Raw genomic sequence first — 22,147 nt, 5'->3', positions numbered from 1 at the left:
AAATGCAGAAAAATGCTATAAGTGTAAAGGTTATAAGCAAAATGGTGAATATCATTTGGTCAGGGCAAACCAACAGAAGTCAATGAAAAGTGTGCACCATGACAGAAAAGCAAACGTCTGCGTGAGAGGGTTTAAAGTGGCCTATATATTTTTACTGGGATATTGTCCTCATGCCGAGATTTCAGACAGGCTGTTCGTTTGAAGTTCGTTCTTGCTTGTGCGCGTCTGTGCTTTTCTATGTGTGTTCTGCCTCAAGGATGTCTGTTCCCTCTCATCCGCTGAGCTTTAATATGTGTGAGAGATAAGCGTATGCCAGAAAAAAGGGAGCTGCGAGGGTGTGTGTGAGCTGTAGATAGTCAGCCAATTTACCATCTCAAACCAGTTTACAGTTTTCTCAGAAACTATCTGGAGATGCAAAGACACCCGTCATCAAATGGCATTTAACATCAGTCTGCTAATAGACCCTTAAAACGAAACCTGTGCTAATGCTGGAAGATAAGATGAACATAAGAGCGTTTACCGCATATCTTTGGCACAAGGCATTAGGCAACAATTTGTCCTTGGCACGTTTCACTCGGATTAATCTGTGGTTGTTTTTGTTTGTGGTAGTAGCAAACACTCCTCAATAACAAATTGCCAGACAGTCAGATGAAATGTTTTTAATTAAAAGTCTTTCCTCCTTCTGTGTACAGCAGTTATCCTGTTTTGGTGTTTAGATCTTTACAGAAAGCAAGAGAAATACAGAGTAGTTTGATGGGTTTTTCTTTGGTATGTATTAGTCCTTTCATAATTTTCACAAAGTTTGACCTTCGTAATTTCACATGCTCAAATCATGTGCTAAATACACAGTGCATTATTCACTGTTTCCTGCATTTCCTGCTATCTGAAGGCTTTTTATCTTGTTTATGTTTAGCTGCCCACATTCTCGCTCATATGATGAAAAATCCACAGTATTTACAGTTAAAAAGTGCTTTCCAGGCTATATTTCTGTATAAAATTTTACCAAGAATCTTTTTTTCTGCAGAACAGTGTATTTTGCTTTGCAATGTGTGGAAAATAACTAGGGATGCACCGAAAGGAAAATTCTTGGCCAAAACCGAAAAAGAGGAAACCAAGGCCGAAAGCCGAAAACCGAAACACCGAAAGAAATTTGGCCAATTATTAGTACCCTTGCATTTAGTGCTCTTACTGTGTACTAACTTTACTAAAATCAAGGCATTGCAATTGCATAAATATTAAGTTTCAAAGAATAAATCAATTACAAATTATGCAAATATTTATTTAGCAAATTGCAACAATGCACAGTATAAAATAAAATTCAACTAAGATGTTTAACTTGACCCCACTCATGTGTATATTAAATAATAATGTACAGGTCTACTCGGCCTGCTGAAAAGTTGTACAATTAAATGTTCTCTCATGAAAACAAAGTCCATTTAGGTCAAGTGCATTTTACATTTTTCTCTGTAGGACTACTACAAGAAAGTCTCTTCAAAACAAGTGCAACTGCTTAAGATACAACAATATTTTCTCTGTAGGCCTTCAACATAATAGTGTATCCAAACAAAGACTCCCACAGCCCATATGTTAACTGTAGAACTTTAACAACAACAAATGCACCAAGAATTGCAGATGTCTAAAGTTGATAATAAGTAGCCTAAGAATAGAATAACCAATTTATTCTGTCGTCTGAAGCGCTATGATGATCAGGAACGGAATTTGGAGAAAAACGTGTTTAAAGTTAAGTTATGAAAATAAAAGCCCAACAGTCCAATATCACAAGTAAAAAACACTTTACAGTGGTAAGAGACTTACTCTAATAACAATTTAGTAAAAAATACATTTCCTAGTGTTGAAGTCTATAAAATTACTGTAAAAAACCGTTGGAATAAAACGAAAGTAATGAAAATGGTGCAGCGCACATTTAAAGAACGAGAGCTCTGCCATTATCACAACACGAGAAAAAAATTACGGACATCAACTTATAAGCAGTGAAGCAAGTTTTAAGTTGTTTATCATGCGCATAGTGTCTGGACTTTTGATCATCTCTTGTATGTTTTGCGATCGCGGTCCGGCTTGCGTGAGCAGTGGAGCGGGCATAACTCCTGGTGCTGTATATGGGGGGCTCTGTCATCTCACGAAAACATTGTATAAAAAACTTTGCATGCCATAGTTTACACAGGACTGGCGGAAAATGTGCATTAATACTTCTTCATTCTTCATATTATGTGGTTTACTTTGATAGGTGAACTGTCTTTACCGCGTCCCAGTGCGACACCCGACGGGTTTTCCCAAATCGCATCACATGTCTAGTCAGTACAAATGACAACGACACGTAGATCGCTTCACGACCATATCACGCTGAAGGGAAACGGGTGTTTACAAATTGCCCTCATTGTAATCTGCCAGAATGACGGCGTCACTGGTAAAAAAATCTGTCAATGACAAAGAATCTTTGGGATTACGCGACCTCTGGTTCACACCCGTAAAGGAATATTGGTCGCACTCTAGAGCCCTGAGGGTGCATGCAGTTTAGGAGACGCTTTAGTGCTGCGATTAAAGGAATAACGTCCGCTACAGATTCATCAAAGGAGCGGTATCTGTTTGTGTCATCACAACATTTCGGCCGTATTGTTTCGGTGATAAAAGTCTTTCGGCCGAAAATGCACTTTTGGGCCATTTTCGGCCGAAAATTTTCGGCCGAAAATTTTCGGTGGCCGAATATTCGGTGCATCCCTAAAAATAACGTTTTTGGAAATTTCTTTACTACTTTTTGTACAGTCATTCGTAGACCAATCCAGTGGTATTATTTTAACTTTTAGTGTTTTCAGTATAAATAAAAACTTGCCACAACAAAACATATTTGGATTGGCTACCATATGTCACCTGGAACGTGGTTGCGTGGGTCTCTCTCGTACACCCTGTTTTGAAATCAGTACATACCAGTCTCTCTTCCAAGCTGTTTCGCAATCCTCTGCCACACTCTCTCTCTTCATATTCCGCAGTTTGTATCTCATACAGTGCTGCTTTTTGCTGCGAAACAAAATTGATCAACTCAGACGCCATCCTGGATTTTGGCGTTCGCACTTCGTAGTGACTCAAAATGGTAAAAACATCTCTCAAAATGCTTGCTACGGATGTGAAAAAAAGCAGAAAATTGAACACCGTCCAAAATGTTTTATGACGGACGAACATTTTGGAGGCAGTGTGTAAATATGATTGACACAACGTGAGATCAGAATAATGAGCAAAAAGCAATGCGAATGTCCACCTTAAGATGAAAAAAAAACATGTTTTTATCAACGTCTTAACCATATTAATAGCTAAGATGTACGTTTTGGAAGGTTTAAATACCCTGTGACCTTTTTAAAGCATTTATAATGTTGAGTACGATTTTCCTTAATAAAGCTCCACTTTCACAATTTTCACATCCATGGTCAATATTCCTCGTAAATAAGCACATTCAAATTATAATGTAATATATGACTAATGTCACATCCATAAGACTTAAGTTGCCCCATGCATTATGGATCGGACATTAAGCTGATACTCCAAATTCTGGCTAGGAGCTCAAGTGTATTGTTGGGGCTACAATGTGAATAAGCAGTCTAACAGAATGCACCTCCTGACCCTGAGGTTTCCTCCATCAATCTCCAGTCTCTCTTATTAGATCCAGCGATAGAGGAAAAGCACCTGGCAGATCACCAAAAGAAATCACATTTTCCCAACGAGCCACAGAAGAATTATTCATTTGTATTGTTAGCCATGGCCGGGACGGCACGCCAGTGCCCAACAGACAATACTGCTTCGCAAACTAATCCAAACATTCTCTCATGTAAACACAGATTGAAAGCTAATCCGCCCTGTTTGATTATTGTAACGTGAACACAGATTTACTGCTACTGTTTAACACTGCCTGTGTGTAATGTGTGTTGTTTAAACTAAATGGATTCAGAAATCATTTTTGGACCAGCTAAAACACAAATACAAACTTCGACCAACATCTACACAAGGCTATATCATCCACTTCCAGAAGAAAAACTTGAAGTTTATGATCGTTTTACTTGCAAAGGGTTAACATGGAAATGGGTTCCTCACAAAGCCCCAAACCGTACAAGCCTTTTGTTTTGGCCTTGCATAGTGATCGACTGAAGTCCTTTATTGATGGCAAGGATTTAACTTCCTTGAGCTGCTCAGGGTTTTTGTGCCTTTCACCTGTGGCCAACATCTGTGGTTAATGGTTAATAGAGCATGTGGCCTACTTTGGTGGTTTCCTTGTTTATAAGCAAATTTTTCAGCATTTCTACAGTTTTGACAATAGAGATATGCAAAGTAAATTCTTGTATATGAATCATTTCTTCATTCCCCGTATGGTAAAAGTGTCAGATGTTGTTGCGGGTTTGATGTTGCACTCTGTATCTCTTATGTGGGTCGTCGGTTGGACTTTTGGGGGAAATTGTTCTTGTGTTGGGTTGTGAATGTGTGGGCTGAGGGGAAATGCTGACCTGTTAAAAGACATGAAATAAGGAATGGATCCTAAGAGACCTATGAGAAGTCAGAGAAGAGAAAAAAACGCACTGATTTACAATCTCATAGATTGTTTTCTTAAAGGAACAAGGGCTACGGATCTTCCTCTGTCTCTCTCGCACATAAGATCACACATTTCACTCACTCTGAACTTTGACATATTTTCATAAGGTGTAGTATAACCAGTATTATCAACACAGACACTCACACAGTACGATATTGCTTATGAAATTATGCGTGTGTGTGGTTTTTCGTAATCTTCACATGTATATATGTGAATGACCAGAGATTCAGGTACTTGATGAGGAAACACTGACAGAAGCCAAAGTTCACTTCACTGCAGTACATGGAGTTTAAGAGTATCAAATACTATACATATCAAATAAGTCTTGATGTCTTGTTGCCAAATTTGCGTTTATGGATTTTCGTAGTTGTTTCCATCAAGTCATACTTTACGTGTTTATATTGATTCTGTATGAAGCCGGTCTGGCTAGACTGAGAGAGGTCTGAGAGGAAGTGTCTTGTTTTATTCCTGATAACCCGATTGTATTATTATTTTTTCATTTTTTATTTAATAATGCATTATCATTACAGTCATTATTACCAAATGCTATCAAAGTACAATGACAAGTGAAAATGTAATGACTGACAAGACTGAATGATAAGTAAAATAACCAAAACAATTTTAATTATTTTTATACAGTGTACCATTCTGGAGGATCTTTGCTATTCTTATTAGTAGCCTATGTGTAATATATATGCAAACCAGTCTCCATATCCAGACTATGTGTGCTCCAGTGAATCCAGCATTAAGAATCTAATGCAGCTAAATGACCTGCTTGCTCTCCCGGCTCATTCCCTCCCTATCTATCCTATCTATTGTTATCAGTGTACATTAGAGAGTAAATACCATATCATAAATGCTTAGATGCGACAACAACATTTTTGAGTGAATTAAAAAGCAGGAATTTCAAACTATTAAAAAATCTTGAATTGAAGTGTGTAGGTTGCAAATTGAAACCTATGGCACTACACCCCTCCTCTTTTCGAAGCGCTACAGAGGCTGACACCAAACTAAGATCTCGTCACGATTTTGATTCTTTGCCGAAAGAGATAATGTATTTATGAAACGCGCTTTGTAGAGCAGTTTGTCTGTTTAGGGCTACTGTAGAAACAACATGGCGAATTCCATGTAAGGTGGCCCGCGGTGAATGTAGATAGAAATAACACATTCTTATTTAATAAAAATCTAACGCTTCATTATGTAAGGTCTTTATACACCTCTGACGATATAGTTATGAATATTATTTAGTATAGCATTACATATTACGATCCTCCAAAAAACTAGACGTTGGACCTTTAAATCCGTCTCTGCTTGACTGTTTCATATATGATTCTGGCTGTGTGTGTTTGTTTTACAGTACAAATGTTACTATTAAGAGCAACATGTGTCTCTTATCTTTAAGAATGGGAGGTAAATGGAAGAAGTGTTAAAACATGTTAAGCCCTGAGGGGATTGTAAGAGGATTATACTGTCAGAACATCACAGTGTACAGAATAGCTTAATATTAATGAAACAATATAATAACCTTGGCGCACGCCAGCTCTCTTAACTGACAGTAAGTATTATGGATTCTTTTAAGTGAGAATAAGCTGTCGGGAGACAACGATTGTAATACGTGTTCGTGGCATATTAGAGAAGAGGCTCTCACTGAGACCATAATGTCTTCTTTTCATCTGTTTTTTAGATCCTGAAGATTATCAGCCACCAATTTGGAAATCCTACTGTGAGTATTTTAAATGTTTTTCTTCTAAAACATGTTCAATGCTATGCCTTCTTGACTTTAACTTTTTAAAAGTTAAACCAGTGGGTGATGTTAAATTTATCCTGATGGGAAAATGTGAAATTATTTAACAAAAAATTAATTTCCACATTTTTTATGATGCCCGCAACCAAGACAGTTTGGGATTTTAACACTGTTTTGTAGAAATTCAATAATTTGTTTTTAGAAGAGGAGAACAGGGATGTTGCTTAACGTCGAGTAAGAGAACAGGATTCTGGAGTGTGTTGTGCTAAGGATCGCTCTGTTTAGAATGCTTTATCTTTGTTTACCTCATTCAAGATATCTCGTAGCCCATCCCACTGCTCACCTCAGTTTCCCTCCAATTCACTCCCACTGTGGAGTATTTTTAGAGCCTCGTCTCTGTCAGGCTGGTGGATGTTGTCCAGGACTCACTGCTTGTTTCAAGCTTCTCTGACAAAATCTTGGCATTACTGTCAGATGCCTTCCTGCTCCCTATGTGGAAAATCTGTAAAAATCAGAGCACTGAGTTCAGGTTCTCTCTGTGCTCGGACTGGGGCTGTCGATTGCTGCTCAAAATGACAAGCAGTTTTAAATGAAGTCATCATGAGAAGGTCTAGTCCAGTTTGAGCTGAAGTGCCCCTGCACATCTGCTGCTGTTTTTGAGCCAGGATTGATCATTTCACTAGTGCTGAATGCTGATATTTAAGATATTATTACCTTATAACTTAGTTCCCACGTCGGGAAAAGAACATCTGCTTGTTTCAATTTGATAATGCTGTATAAAAATGACAAGACTTTGCCGGTACTTGTTGGACAACTATTTGGCAAAAACCCAAGACAAACTACAGTGTTCCAGGGGATATGTTTTTTTTCCAACAAGGGCAATTCCATGCAAATGAGAAGTTTTCATTATAATAATGCCTTAGATGTCAATACTGTAAGATATAGTACAAAGAAAGATGAAAGGATTATTAGCACCCTTTACACCTTATAGACACAAGGATTTTTTTTTCAAAGTGATATGTGTGTTTTCCCTCTAGTGATGTTTTGAAGTTCAAAATCCCCATTATTATCACCACAGTGAAAGAAGTAATCTGCTATGAAAGGAATGTTGTTTGAAGTGACCGCAAACCGACCTTGCCCTTGCACGCTGATTATTTAGGAGAGGATAACCTGAGGAATTCCTGGTATTAGTACATTATCTGTACTACATTTTCAAACAGACACAATTGCAACATCTGAGCTAAAACCCCCTCGAGCTGAATACTGCCTTTTGATGTATTCTCCCTAACATATTGACCAACTGTTGGTGTTGATTTATCTGTTTGCCTCTGCACAGCATCCATTTCTCAATAGCTTTACCAATATTACCCACTGGTATAATGCACTGTAGCTTAGTCTGACAAAAGTGCTAGTAGGTTTGTATCCTCAAGCTTAGACCTAACAGATTTATCTCCAATAGCGTGTTCTTTTTTTTCATGGCTCTAGAAGTAACAGCATCTTACCACAGCAATATATTAACGAAATATGGAACAAATAGCATTTTGCTTTATATATTATATACAGTACTATATTATGTTTTTTTCTGAATTTGCTATTTATTATTATTACTATTTACAGGAATGTGTTTAGGTAAAATTATTATTTTTGTATTACTCTGGGAACTACTAACAATATTTCTCCAGAATTTCAAATAAAAATATTGTTTCTATTTGCATTTATTTGCAGAAAATGAGAACTGGAGGAACAGGTGAAAATAACAGAAAAGATACTGTGTATTTTTTCAGACCTCAAATACTGCAAGTTCATATTCACTTTTAAGCAATAACAAAGTTGTGTTTGTACATCTATTTGTACATCCTTGATTTTTATCAATTTTTCTATGTTTATTTATATTTTTTATTTTGTCATGCTGTCAGTCCTCCACATTGCTGTTGGCTGACTTCATATCACTACTGAGGTTTAATTTTGTAAAAATGTAACAGTTACTGGACCGAAACTTGCCACAATACATCTAGAAATGCTGATTAAAGAAAATTTTGAATGGTTATCAATTTAGCATAATTTTTTATGAAATTCTTAACAACAGAAACAGAAACAAATGAGCAAAGGCTATCACTTCAATAAAGCAAGAAAAACAGTACATATATTTTTTTAATGATTTGAAATGCTGCCTTCCACAGAAAAGTAACCACAAGTAGAGTCACAAATTCTTAAAATCTTGTTCTGTATTGTTCATTTGTTGTCAGTGTACCAGCTACAGCAGGAAGCGCCAAGACCAAAGAGGATCACATGTCCTCGAGAGGTAAGTGCTGCAAAACTGTCTGTAAATAATCCCAAGGTTTATCAAACATGACTCATACTGACTTAGTCTGCATATCATGTGCTAAACACTAGAGCAGATGTTCCGACTGTCAGTCTCATTTCCAAAAATGGCTCTGAATTCCGCCTTTTAACCATCAAGCACAGTTTGATAAAGTGTTTGTGATAAAACCTGTATTTTTCAATGTCTTTCTCTCTTTCTCCCTTACTGTCTGTTTTATTTCTACTTTTTTGACTCGTTAGATGGAGAGCAGACCCAAGTACTATGGTAGAGAGTAAGTGTCTAACTTAAGTCGTTTTTTTATTGTTAGTATCATCTACCACAGAAGGAATGCTATAAAGCAACATATTGTTTCTAAGTGCAGAATTATTTAATTTTTAACTATTAATTATTTCAATAGTCTTGATTTATGTATATGTTTGTGGGCACCAGGGTAACTCATGGTATGTTTATATGGTGTGCACAGGTTCCATGGTTTGATTTCCAGAGAGGATGCAGATGAACTGCTGGCAGGCATCGAGGGTGCTTACCTCATCAGAGAAAGTCAGAGACAACCAGGAACTTACACACTTGCCTTGAGGTACACACTTCATCCACAAGTTTATTTATAATGGACATTCTTTTCTCTAATGTATATATACAGTTATCCATTCATCCACCCGTGGATGTCATTTTGTTTCAAAAAGTGGCGGTGACACTAGCACCAGAGCCTTTTAGAATATGAGTTGGGTGTGTGTGGTATTGATCCAGATACCAAGTCTAAAATAAAGTTTTTCCTTATTAGTTGTATTTAGAAAGACAAAATACTTTGATATTGTCACTAAAACACCATTTAAAAGGAATGGTTACTTAAAAATGAAAGTTCTGTCATCATTTGCTCACCCTCAGGTTGTTTCAAACCTGAATAAATGCCTTTGTTCTGTTGAACACAAAGGAAGATATTTGAAAGAATGTTAGCAAATTTCAGTTTTGGGACATCTTTGACTACCATAGTAGGAATATGTTTAATATCAAGCATCGCGTTATTTCAGACGGGTCATGTCAGTCAAGCTTGCATCAGCGTACTGTCAGCTGTTTTATTAAAGCGGTTCATTTAAATCCCTTTTCATTCCGCCACAAATCTATTGCTTAGCAACACACTGGATTTATCTCCACCCTCCATCCCCAACTCCACCTTTTTCTATTTATCCATTGTATGTGGATTAAGTTGATTTGTCTTGTGATGGTTTTTTACAGAGCTAGTTGTTATTTTGTATAATTATTGAATCTGTTCTGTTACCCCAGTTTTTTTTACTTGCTGCTCTCTCTGCTCTGTCCAGGAATTAAATCATGGATGGATGCGTGTTTGCCCAGAACAGAACTAGATGCATTCTTATTTAATCAAAAAAATTATTTGATGAAAGTGGTCCTGACTGAATTTTTTTTTGTTCTGTTTAACCCAAAATGTGATATTTTTTATATTAAGGAAAGCATACAGTTTAGGGGCACTTTCGACTACTATTTTAATAGGGCTGGGAAGTATGAGGGAAAAATCTGTTACCGCAGAATAAAATATCAACCGGGTAAAAATGTCAACCGGATGCATATAAAAATGCTCATGCTCACCACGTATTTCAGAAGTCAGATTGCTTTGTGATAATATAAGTTTAATATAAAATGTACAAAAGCTTTGAAACAGCAATTTCAATAGCACATTTATTCTGTACCTTCCCACGTTTGCCCCTGAATACTGTGAGTCAGTGGATGGATACATGGATCAGCTTCACTGTAGTGACGACTTTTTGGTCTGGAGCTTTCATTTTTGCTTTAAGGTCAGGTGGAGTTTTGGGTTCTTGCTCATTCTTAATCTGTTTAAAATTTGGCTTTCAATATAATCCAGATGTACGTCAGTGGATATACTATATTATTGGTTGGGACACATTTGTTTTCATTTTGTTTAACGGCTTAACGAAATGACACTGATGACAGGCACAGAGAACAAACATAAAATGTGAAAATCGATGAATTTCAGCACCACATAACAGCATACAAAGAAATTATTGCGTAACAAAATTGATAGATACTTCCCTCAAAGTTGACATATCCCTGCCACAAAATGGTTTTCATAGTGTAGTGAAAACAAAATCAGCCACCGCATGAAGTTTATCCATCTTCTCTTCTGTATGTTCATCTATCTGTGAACACTTTTCTTTACAGCAATATTATTTGTCTCTCACTCAGATTCGGGTGCCAGACTCTGAACTATCGGCTCTTTTATGATGGAAAGCACTTTGTTGGAGAGAAGCGTTTCGAGTCTGTTCATGATTTGGTTACAGACGGTCTCATCACTCTATATATCGAGACCAAGGCAGCTGAGTACATTGCTAAGATGACCACAAACCCCATTTACCAGCACCTGGGCTACACTTCTCTCCTGAAGGACAACATCAGTCACCGTCTCAGCCGAGCCCGCTCGGAGACAAAAAGAGTTACTTTCCAACAGGATGATAAGGTGAGGAGCTTTACATCCGCTAGAATGAACAACATGTTTGTTAATGTCACAGTCATATGATCTGTGTCTATGATCGTATTCTTCATAACAAGATATGCCAAGGATGTGCCAAGGTAAAATATTCCAAATAAACCTGATTAAACTTTTTTTATTAATAGATTTTTTTTGGCTTAGGGAAATCATCATTAAAATAATTGGCTTTCTCGCAAGGAGTCCCACAGGGTCCTATTTTTAGAGTGTTGTTTCACTGCATATGTTAATTTTAGGTTATGTAGGCTAATCCGGAAACTTGGGGCTGAATTTTGTGTTTTGTGCTTGTTATTTAATATATCAGCACACTGAAAAATAAACGTCATAAGACATTTCAGTTGTCGGTTGTCCCATATAATGCTGATAAGAAGATTTTTTAAGTTTTTAGATTTTCTGCAAAACCAGTCATCAGCATTCGTGCGGAGTCCCACAGGGCTCTATTTTAAACCCTGCACTCTTTCATTGTGTATGTTAATTTTAGGTTATGTAGACTAATGAGTAAACATGGAATACATTTGCTGGTTTGACCTTGACTTAGAACATTTTGTGAGTCAGACTAACAAGGAATACTCCTTTCTATTCAGCTACTTTAATTGAGTCGTTGTTGATGTCTAAGACATTTCCATTTACATGCAAAATGAATTGATGAATTAGATTAGCATGGCATTTTACAATAAATGCACATCTCTCTTCAGCACATTGAGAAAGCAGGATATGCAGTGTATGTGTTTGTGTATTTTAAAGAACAGATCATATATATATCTTTTACCCATCCTATTAAGCTTGTTTATGTTACAAATCATTAAGATGTTATTTAGAGAAATGATATGGAGGAGCATGTCAGGGTGTGTAGGACATTTGGAAGATTAGAAGAGTTTGAAAAAGTGTTTCCACGTCAGGGTGTGCATCTTTGATGAAAGATAATAGCAAGATCTATCAGACAGCTTTATTAAATCACTCAGGTCTGCATTACCTCTTTATGAATTCAGCTGCCTTGGAATTGTCTCTTTCAAGAGCTATATAATATTAACATACGAGATGTTCAAATGTGAACATTTACCCTGTGCAGGATGTGTCCACTAGGGGGTAGCCACAACACATGTTGTAAACAGATTTCATTTCTCTGTATGTCTCTGTTAGACTTCCCTGTGCGGTCTGAACTCAAAAAAAAAACAAAGTTTTAGTAGTTTCAATCCAGAGTAAATCATGTTATTAAATCAAGTTGACATTTCCCTGCCGACTGTACAATATGTATACAAAATGCATTCTAGTTTTCCTCAAACTTATTTTGCATTGCATTCATGGCCCTCTCACTTTTACTCCACCCAATAGCACAATATGAAACTCGTTTGTTAAAGAAAGTCAAAATAACCTGATCTCACCCCATTACAAGCAACACTGGCACATACTTTAGACAGTCAAAGATTGAAATGAAAAATGTAAAACCGTGTAAACAGAAAAATTATTAAGAGTCAAATTATTGAAATACTCAATGTTAGTTTTAAAGGTTGTGTGTAGCACTAGAACTCGTCAGGAAACATTTTCATCTGCTACAATAGAGATAAAGTAAATACTAAAACATTCTCTGAATGAGTCATCCACTTAAGTATTTAATATTACAGTTAAGATTTCATATCGGGTGAAGCATATTGTATTTATAAGCTAGCCTATCCTTGTGTTTTATGTAAATTATGATGAATGTAAATCTTTTCACGATAATTGTCTTAATCTGGCACGTTTAGCTTTGTTGCCATGGATATATAATTATGAACAAAACAATCAAGATTAAAAATAGTATTACATGGTAATTTCATCCGGTTAGGGGCATTCCAGTGACCTCACACACCCCGTCTTTCTGAAATCGTTTTTCGCATTTTTGAGCAATTACTCTTCACATTTCAGGACAAATATTGGGTTGTGGCTTTCTATGACTGTCGTTTTTCGTGATAACCTGTATGATGAAACGCTGTCTGGTCATTTGCAGATCTCTGAGGGTAATTCTCATGGCTCGCTTCCGCTAATAACAGTAATCGCTTAAGTGTTCCCACTGCCTGGCAAGTTCCACCTAAAACCACTTGGCGCTGATGGATGACCGTTATTAGAATTAGAATGGTGATTTATCATTGTTGTTTACATTATATATCAGCACTGCGGCCTTTAACATGAAGGATTGAAACGATCTATGACTATGCAATTTTTTACTTTCCTACAGTAGTTTTGCACATAAGAAATAGTAAAAGCACTTACTGTTGAAATAAAGCATGATTATAGGCGGTTTGCGTTTTAAGCTGGTTCTGCAAAATGTATTTTTAGGACATGTGTTGCATTTGCCCAAGTGCTTCAAGAACACTTTTTATCACAGTTGTAGTGACAGTGATGGACTGTGTTTCCAAGCACCATAGAGAGATGATATGAATAATGTACAGTGTGTATGAAAATGGTGTGCTTTCTCCTATTGGTTATATTAAAACATTTGCCTCTGTGAATGTGAGTTTGTCCTGTACTGTACTGTATAGACGGCTTCTTATAATGGCCTAGTTCTGTCTGTCTTCTCAGCTGCCGGCTCTCGTCTCCGCTCTGTCAATACAGTGGGCTCTAAAAGGGGACTAGGTCTTATTGTCTCTGTCTTTTGTGTGTTGGCTTTGCTGCTTTTTCATTAGAAGACAAGAAGCCATCTGCCTTGGGACAAAAAGTGCAAGTCTTGCGCCTGCACTCACGCTGCGGGAACGCCCCATTTCTCACTTTCCTTTCATCGCTGCATGTAACTCCCCGAGATCTTTTTATCATGAGTGTAAATGTGTTACCATTACTCGTTCTTTTTCTCTATTTCTTTCAGTGCCGATATTGTAGGCTTGGACTTTCCCCCTCAAGCAGTTAGAATGGGCTTATTTTCTGTCATTTTGAGAATAGCGTGAAGTGAATTGAAAAGTGGAAAGTCTTTAATTGCTTAGGAGTAATTGCTGGTTAGGGGTTGAAGTAATACAATATTGTTTTTATTTATAGAGGAAATTAATGAATCGGTTGTTGGGTGTTGGGGGATTATTGGTTTCTATGACACAAATAAAAAAACAAAAATGATATGTCCTGTTATCTTTAGATTTTGAGTGCATTTAAATAAATGTATTCTAGAATTAGTGTTATGCAGTTGCGGAAAAAACACACATTTTTATTTAATAATTATTTCAAGATGTATTGTGGCCAGTCCAGTTTCTGTTGAATTTCAACAAAATCAAACGAGGTTATCAAATCAAAAATGTATTTTGAACTTTTCCTAAATACATATATAAATATTACTGCTGTATTGCTTAAAAGTGAATATAAACGTATTTTCCTTGCAGTGTTTCAGGTCTGAAAAACTACAGAGCACTTTTTCTGTTATTTTGACCTGCTTCGCCAGTTAACATTTTCTGCCAACAGAAACAACGCTTTCATTGAAATTTGGGAGAAATGTTGTTAGTTGTTCACAGATTTAAATAAAGAAAATTACTTTACCTACACAATAATAAACACATACAAAGAAAATTCTCTCTTAATTTTTTCCCACTGCTGTATATATATATCTGCATTATCATTGAAAACCCAATAACCGTGAACTGCTGGATAAACAAATGTTTTTGTTGTCATCTGCTCTCTGCCCCAGCATGCATCTGCGTATGTTACTTAGTAGAGCTCAGCAGCAGTAAAGCCACACCAGCATTTTCTTAGCAATAAGGCATATTTTCATCTGTGCCTCACTTTTCTATGAAATCAGGTGTATCGTGTCGCTCAATGCAGACTTTCAACATTCTATATTTTTAACTCATGAGATCTCATTAATCGCTACTAATCAAGTCAATTTGTTAATTGATGTAATCATTAAAGTGACTTGGCCACCCATTCTTGTCCTGCAGGATGTCGGAGCACAAACTCACACAGTGTCGCTGAACTCGGCTACGGCCTCCTGCCGAGAGGGGTCATGGCCCCGCAGCCTGAAATGGGTCTTCATCTAAACAAGAAGGATAGAGATTTACAGTAGACACCGGGATTATCCCGTAAAGCAGGATTACGAGTGTAATCTGTCTCAATCCTAAAAAGATTGTTAGTTTGAAGGTGTGTGACTGAAATGTGATTACCACAAAAAAGGCCAGAGAATGTTGAACAGTGCAGACAGGCGACTACATTCCATACAGTTTACATTCTGTCTTAAATAAAGAGAAAATCCTTTAAGAGCAAATCTGATTTTTAAAATAATACCATGCCCTATGATTTGTAAGATTAGCTGTGTTTTGTGGGGTTCCTTGAAAGTGTGTCTGGAAGCACCATGCCCCGCGAGAAGAGTCTGGATTCCATAGATCCAACTATAGAAACCTGCTGAGATGTATTTACAAGACTCGCATTCGCCCTCCCAATGTCTCTCTTCTATCCTCTCTCTTTCCTCTTCTCTCAAAGTGCTGAATGAGTCCTATTGTATGAGGCACACTCCTGCCCCCGGGGAGCCCACCCACCTCCCACCCCCAACCCTGCCTATACAGGGCCAGGCTGCCCTGTTCTCATTCGGCCCAGACCGCCAGAGTGGATAACTGTTCCTGCGGGACAGTTGACCCCCATAGTCCTGACCTAATCCTCTCCTAGTCCAAAACATTAGCATCTTACTCTACAGAGGAGATGCAGGCCCTCCCGGAGCCAATGGCCCAGGTTTTTGGGACTAAGGGGTCAGCGAAGGGCGAGTTAATGCCTCACAGGGTGAAGCAGAAGGATCGCAAGCACCAGGAGCTGTTGGCTTTAGCTTTAGGGGTGAATCTGGGTGGTAAGGGGGCTCTGCTGTGGAAGCCATTAAAGATTCTGGCTTGTTCACAGATTTCACCATCGCCGCTGAGCAGACGCACCACACTCAAGGACGGACCAGAGAAACACTGCCACTATGAGAAGATGCACAACTTTAAGGTGAGTGCTGGTGGATGTTACCATAGTGTTTACTTGTTCATCACAAGCCTGCCTGTCAGTCAAACTTAGAATTCGTACCAGAATCATTGAATCAGTATTAATGCTTTTCTTTTATAATCGTGAGTATTAATAGGATAGTTATAGTAATAGGATAATTAAGATTATGTGTATATGTACGTTTATTTTTATTTTTTTATGTTTTTTTAGATTGAGGTTAATATTTATCTTTCAATCAAAGGAGTATGTTAAGTAGTATGTTCGGTAGTTTTTGTAATAATCAATATTGGTATTCAGAATCGTGAATTTTCACCCGTTTTGTGTTTATCAACAGTTTTATTAAACTGTATAGATATGCAAATACAATAACCGTGTTGTTTAACAGTTATACGATTACGTGTTGACAGTTTTTCTAAATGCTCAGTACACATGCTGTGAGTTTTGGATCAATATGGCTTAATCTATCCTAAGAGCATAATTGCCTAGGCTTTTAATCCATTAACAGTGGTATTGATCGATAGGATTGATCGCACGGATCAATAGCCTCTCACTGAAGCTGCTGAATGGATTCTACTGTTTCTGAAAAATGAGAGAGAGTAAATCTGAACACATCATCTCGTCCTCTGAATCTCTTTTGTCTCTTTTAAATGCTAAAAAAGCAAAACGCCAAACAAAGCAGTTTTCTCACTTAAACCTGTCACCTGGAGGCTTTCTCACTTTCAATGAACTTTGTTCACTTTTGTTGTCTCATGACTTCTGTTGAAGCGTTAGCACAAAGACTCTTTTTGTTTGTGAAGTATTATCCAATATTTACCTAGTGTTAAAGTGGGTTTAAACACATTACTCAGATTTTAGTTTCAGATTTTGAGGTTGTCAATCAACATGTATTGAAGTTTAGACAATTCCTTTCACTTACTGTTTGTTGAAAATGAAAAAGTAGTTGTGCCTAATTTGTTCTAGGAAGGTAACAAAAAGAATCATGACGCCTCATCCAATATCCTGTATTATTCAGTGTTCTACTTACATAGGCATCATACTGTCTCTGGACACAGATAAAGAGGATATTTGTCGTGTTCATTAAATTTCAGCATTCATACTCCTGGGGTTTGTTTTAAAAGCCTGTCTCTTTTTCATCCATCATTGTGCAATGTTTTGACACACATTGCATTAGAACCTGTTTTCTGTGTGATTTTTAGCAGCCTTGGTAACAAATGCCAGACACATTATTTTCCTGAGCAATCCTGAAATCTGACTCACGTGTATTGTAATTTAACAAAACCAGGGCTGTGTCTCCACAGGGGGCAAACCCTACTCATACACCCTCTAGATTTTACTCACACACTCAATTTTTCAGAATTTTGGATGATGGCAGCTTTGTCTCTGAGGTTTTGGATGTCATCCGACTGACCCTTGAGCGCTTGGTCAGACACAGACGCCCGCAGACAACGGCTTTAGTTATTTGCCGCCTGGCTTGTCATTCTGTTCATTCTTTCTGTGTCACTCGAGCTGTGAACCATCATGTGCTTTATCACATTGTCTTTCACCGCAATTCGCCAAACAATCAAGAATTATTGTAGAATAATAATGAGAGTAAAAGATGTGTTTACATCATATTATACATCACAGAACTCATGTTATGTGTGTTGGTGATTTTGTATTTTAATTTGTGACGTGCTCTGTTTGTTGTCATTTATACTGCGAGATACTTCTGAAATGTTATTGCTTGTTTTCTGTTGAAATTCCACGTGAGCTTTTGCTGGAAATGCGAATGGAGAGATGAATGAATCAGCCGTATGTGTTTTCGTTCTTTGTTGTAGGTGCACACCTTCAGAGGGCCACATTGGTGTGAATACTGTGCTAACTTCATGTGGGGTCTCATCGCCCAGGGCGTCCGTTGTTCAGGTAACCCTTCACCAAACTCATTCCACACAAATTTGTATTGAATGACAGTCAATGGCCGCTCTGGATCTAAATCTAAATTTCTGTAGAACTTCTTCAACATGATGTGGCAACCTGAGGCCGAAAGTGAGACTTGGGACAATAAGGGTTTTAACTAGCACGCTGTATTTAACATTCCTTAATGACACCTGGTACAAACCAGTTGAGTGCCTTCTGCTGAGTGTTGACTATTTATGGCACACATTGTGTACACTATAGAGTATTGTGAGAAAGGCACACCCAGGTAACCAGGGACAATCTTCCTGGTAATGTAGTAAAATAGGTCTGAACTCACATAAATAGACACACATAGTCATATAATCCTTTCTCAGCAGCAGATTGGGCCGTGCTTCTCTGTACTGTGTGTCGAACTAGTCTAAAAAGCTGTTGTACCGCTTTATTGGTTACGTGCAAGTGACGCAGATTAATATGAAGATCATTTTACCGCCTCAGCATCTTTTGTAATGAATGTGCGTAGATACTGCACACATATCAATAATTTTGTACTTTAATTTCTTAGTGACCTTAAATTTTACTTAATGTTATATGGCTGTTTTTATATTGGATTATGATGTTATTAGAAAAAAGACTGATTTTGATTCAAAGCTTTTAATCTTATAATCAACATTTAAAGTGCTGGTACTCACCCACTTGTCACCCAAGCTGTATGACTTTCTTTCTTCTGCAGAACACAAAAGAAGATATTTTGAAGAATGTTGTTAAGCAAACAGCAACCCATTCACTTATATTGTATAGACTCAAAACCAATGCAAGTCAATGGATACTGCCGGTGTTTGGTAACCAACATTCTTCAAAATATCTTCTTTTGTGTTCTGCTGAAGAAAGAAAGTTATACAAGTTTGAAATGGCAAGAGGGTGGGTAAATGATGAGGGATTTGTCATACTTTTGGGTGTACTATCCCTTTAATTCATAACCATCTATGATATAAACAGAATATTCATATTGTACATTTTGTAGCTTTATAGTATTAATAAACAGATGCACCTCAATTTTATAATCACCGGTTTGGTCAGTTTTCAGGTTAACGTGGAGCTAGTTTGACCAAAAACCATTTGCACACAAGATCAAGGCAGTCACAAGGCTGTACTGTTGTTTTTTCACACTGTAAAGAGCCTCATCCATTCGGGCCACTATTAAAGCCTTTTCTTTTCATACAGGGGCCTCTCTTATTTCACACAGGCCCCCGGGTGAGCCGGTGTCATCAGACACATTGAGAAATAGAGAGTTGAATGTGTCCCCAGAATGTGACCCCAGGCTCACGTGTGTTTTTCTTTTAGGATGGGAGGGGCTTAGGCAGACTCTTAAAGTAACAGAGAATGTAATTAATGACTGAAGACGAGGTGCGGTGAGACGGCGTGTGTTTGTTACTGGAGACAGACAGACAGACCGACCACCATAGTTTACATACCGCTGCATACCCTCACAGTGCCTGTGTCACTTCAGGGTGAATGATGCGAGTCTCTGAAGAGACTGTGTCATATAACCAGACTTACAAAGAATTTGCACACTTTTTATACTATTGTTTAGCACTGACTGAGGTAAATACATGTAATTTCGCAGGCTTTAAATTTTTTTACAGCATTCATCATATAGATTTATTTATCTAAAGAAAATGTAAGTGATGTTTGTCTGTGTAAAAGTCATCCCCGTGATGCCTTGGGTGGTTGCTTGCTAACCCAAGATAAAAGAGCACACCCACAAATCCCTGTGATATTCAGTCCCTTTAACATGGTGGGAAAACTTTACAACAAGGTTGTATTTGAAATAGTTAGCATGAACTAAAAATGAGCAATATTTCTACAGCGTTGATTGATCTTAGTTCATAAGAATTTAAAGGGGTCATATGACACGAACATTATCGTTTGTTTTAGATGTAATGGAATGTGTATACAGGATTTTAGGTTCAAAAACGCTGTATTTCCCTTATACTGTGCATGTTTGTATCTCTACTTTGCCCAACCTCTCTGAAACGCCCAGATTTTTTACAAAGCTCATCGTTCTGAAAAGCGAGGTGTGTTATCCTTGGCTATCCAGTGCGTAGTGATTGGTCGAATATGGTAAACGTGAGACGGAAATGTAACATCTCTTACCATATTTGGACCATCAGGTTCCAAAGGAATTGTAATGACAAGTATGCCCACCTTACTTGCCATGAACTGACATAGATTTGTGGGGGTGTTTGTAAATGCACCATGAACTATTAACAATGAACATTAACTAATCAGAATTAATACATGCTGAAAAACTACATTGTTCATTGTTAGTTCATGTTAGTTAATGCATTTACTACACATGCGACCTTAGACATTTAGGCGATATAGTTTCCAAATTTCTTCAATAATTCTTTAGTAATATTTTTTAATAATTTGTGGTATTTATAAGTGATGGTTTTAGATATGTGTTTAAACTCATAAATAAAATCAAGCACCGCCAATAAGGGTAAAAGAAACCTCACATTGGTTGGAGAATCTGTAACATTTTGTGAATGACAGATGTTCCTTGCAGGCTTTCTTATAATTCAGATTAACAAAATATGCATGAAAGCACATATGTGAATGCATAAATTCAGCCTTGACTCTGGGTATTTGGGGTCGGTTTCAATAGAAAAGGCATCCATCACACATTTGACAGAGGGCTTGGATGTGTTTAGTAGTAGGCCTGCTTGCAAACACACCCAGTGTTGCTTAAGGTGATTGACAGACATTGTTGGATGACAGAGCTTGAAACACATTACATTGTGACATATTCTCACATTTTACCTCCCAGCTTGACTGATTCAATTCAATTCAATTCAAGTTTATTTATATAGCGCTTTTCACAATGTGTATTGTTTCAAAGCAGCTTTACAGGGGCAAACAAGAAAAACAGAAAAGTTAAAACACAGCACAGTGCATGGTATTTATACAACGAGTAAGTTCATTCTAATAAATAACATCTAATTTCTAAATAAATAAATGAATGAATGCAGTCTCCCGGTGAGCAGGCCAACACTGCCCTGCTGTGGCGAGGAACCCAAACTCCAATGATTGATTAATGGAGAAAAAAACCTCGGGAGAAACCAGGCTCAACCGGGAGGGCCAGATCCCCTCTGACGTGTCATAGCTGCACTCAGACTGGTGACATGTGATTTTAGTTTAGCATTTAATACCAAATATTGTAACTTCAGCATTAATAAGACAAATAGTCCGTCTTTGCTCTTGGTTGGGGATGTAGTGGTCTGAGCTGGGATGGTCCGATGGTCATATTTCTCTTGGCAGCTGGTGGAATTGCCTTAGATGGAGCTGGGATGGTCAGTCAGTCTGCAGCTGTATCTGGTGTAATCTCAAATTGGGGATGGGCATCTGTCGGTCGTCTGGACATGGTGGAACTTCTTCCTACCTCGGGATGGGCATCTGTCGGTCGTCTGGACATGGTGGAACTTCTTCCTACCTCGGGATGGGCATCCCGAGGCAGAGGCGGAAAGAGAATAAAGAGAATAATTAGCGTAGCTGCTGTTCATTAACTATGCATTAAGTGAAAGCTTGGCTGAAAAGATGTGTCTTTAATCTAGATTTAAATTGGGAGAGTGTGTCTGACCCTCGAATAGTATCAGGAAGGCTATTCCAGAGTTTAGGTGCTACGTATGAGAAAGCTCGTCCACCTTTGGTGGATTTTGTTATTCTAGGTATTGTCAAAAGTCCTAAGTTTTGAGATCTCAGCGAGCGTGATGGGTTGTAACGTGATAAAAGCTCGGTTAAGTAAGTAGGTGCTAAACCGTTCAGGGCTTTGTAAGTAATTAAAATAATTTTAAAATCAATGCGATACTTAATGGGTAGCCAGTGAAGCGATGATAAAACTGGGGTTATGTGATCGTATTTTCTTGACCTAGTAAGAACTCTGGCAGCTGCATTCTGAACTAACTGTAGTTTGTTTATCGATGATACAGGACAACCACTAAGTAGAGCATTACAATAGTCAAGCCGTGAGGTCACAAATGCATGAATAAGCTTTTCTGCGTCTGCAACACATAAACTATTTCGTAATTTGGCAACATTTCTAAGGTGGAAGAAGGCTGTTTTTGTGATATTTGAGATGTGATTTTTAAATGACAG

General features: G+C 37.6%; 1 protein-coding gene across 1 annotated transcript in view; it reads left to right on the top strand.

Annotated features, from left to right (window-relative positions):
• Positions 1–22,147, top strand: part of chn2 (chimerin 2) — a 34,246-nt gene that overhangs the window by 5,783 nt on the left and 6,316 nt on the right. Inside the window, exons 2-8 of the mRNA XM_056761827.1 lie at positions 6,276–6,314; positions 8,582–8,637; positions 8,898–8,929; positions 9,122–9,235; positions 10,876–11,146; positions 16,013–16,099; positions 17,914–17,998. Coding sequence (XP_056617805.1) covers positions 6,276–6,314; positions 8,582–8,637; positions 8,898–8,929; positions 9,122–9,235; positions 10,876–11,146; positions 16,013–16,099; positions 17,914–17,998 — 684 coding nt within the window. The remainder of the gene's footprint in view (positions 1–6,275; positions 6,315–8,581; positions 8,638–8,897; positions 8,930–9,121; positions 9,236–10,875; positions 11,147–16,012; positions 16,100–17,913; positions 17,999–22,147) is intronic.

This window comes from Triplophysa dalaica, chromosome 12 (genome assembly GCF_015846415.1).
Source record: "Triplophysa dalaica isolate WHDGS20190420 chromosome 12, ASM1584641v1, whole genome shotgun sequence".
In the NCBI taxonomy this organism is placed as follows: domain Eukaryota; kingdom Metazoa; phylum Chordata; class Actinopteri; order Cypriniformes; family Nemacheilidae; genus Triplophysa; species Triplophysa dalaica.
Note: the sequence above shows the minus strand (reverse complement) of the source record. Positions and strands in the feature narration are given on the sequence as shown.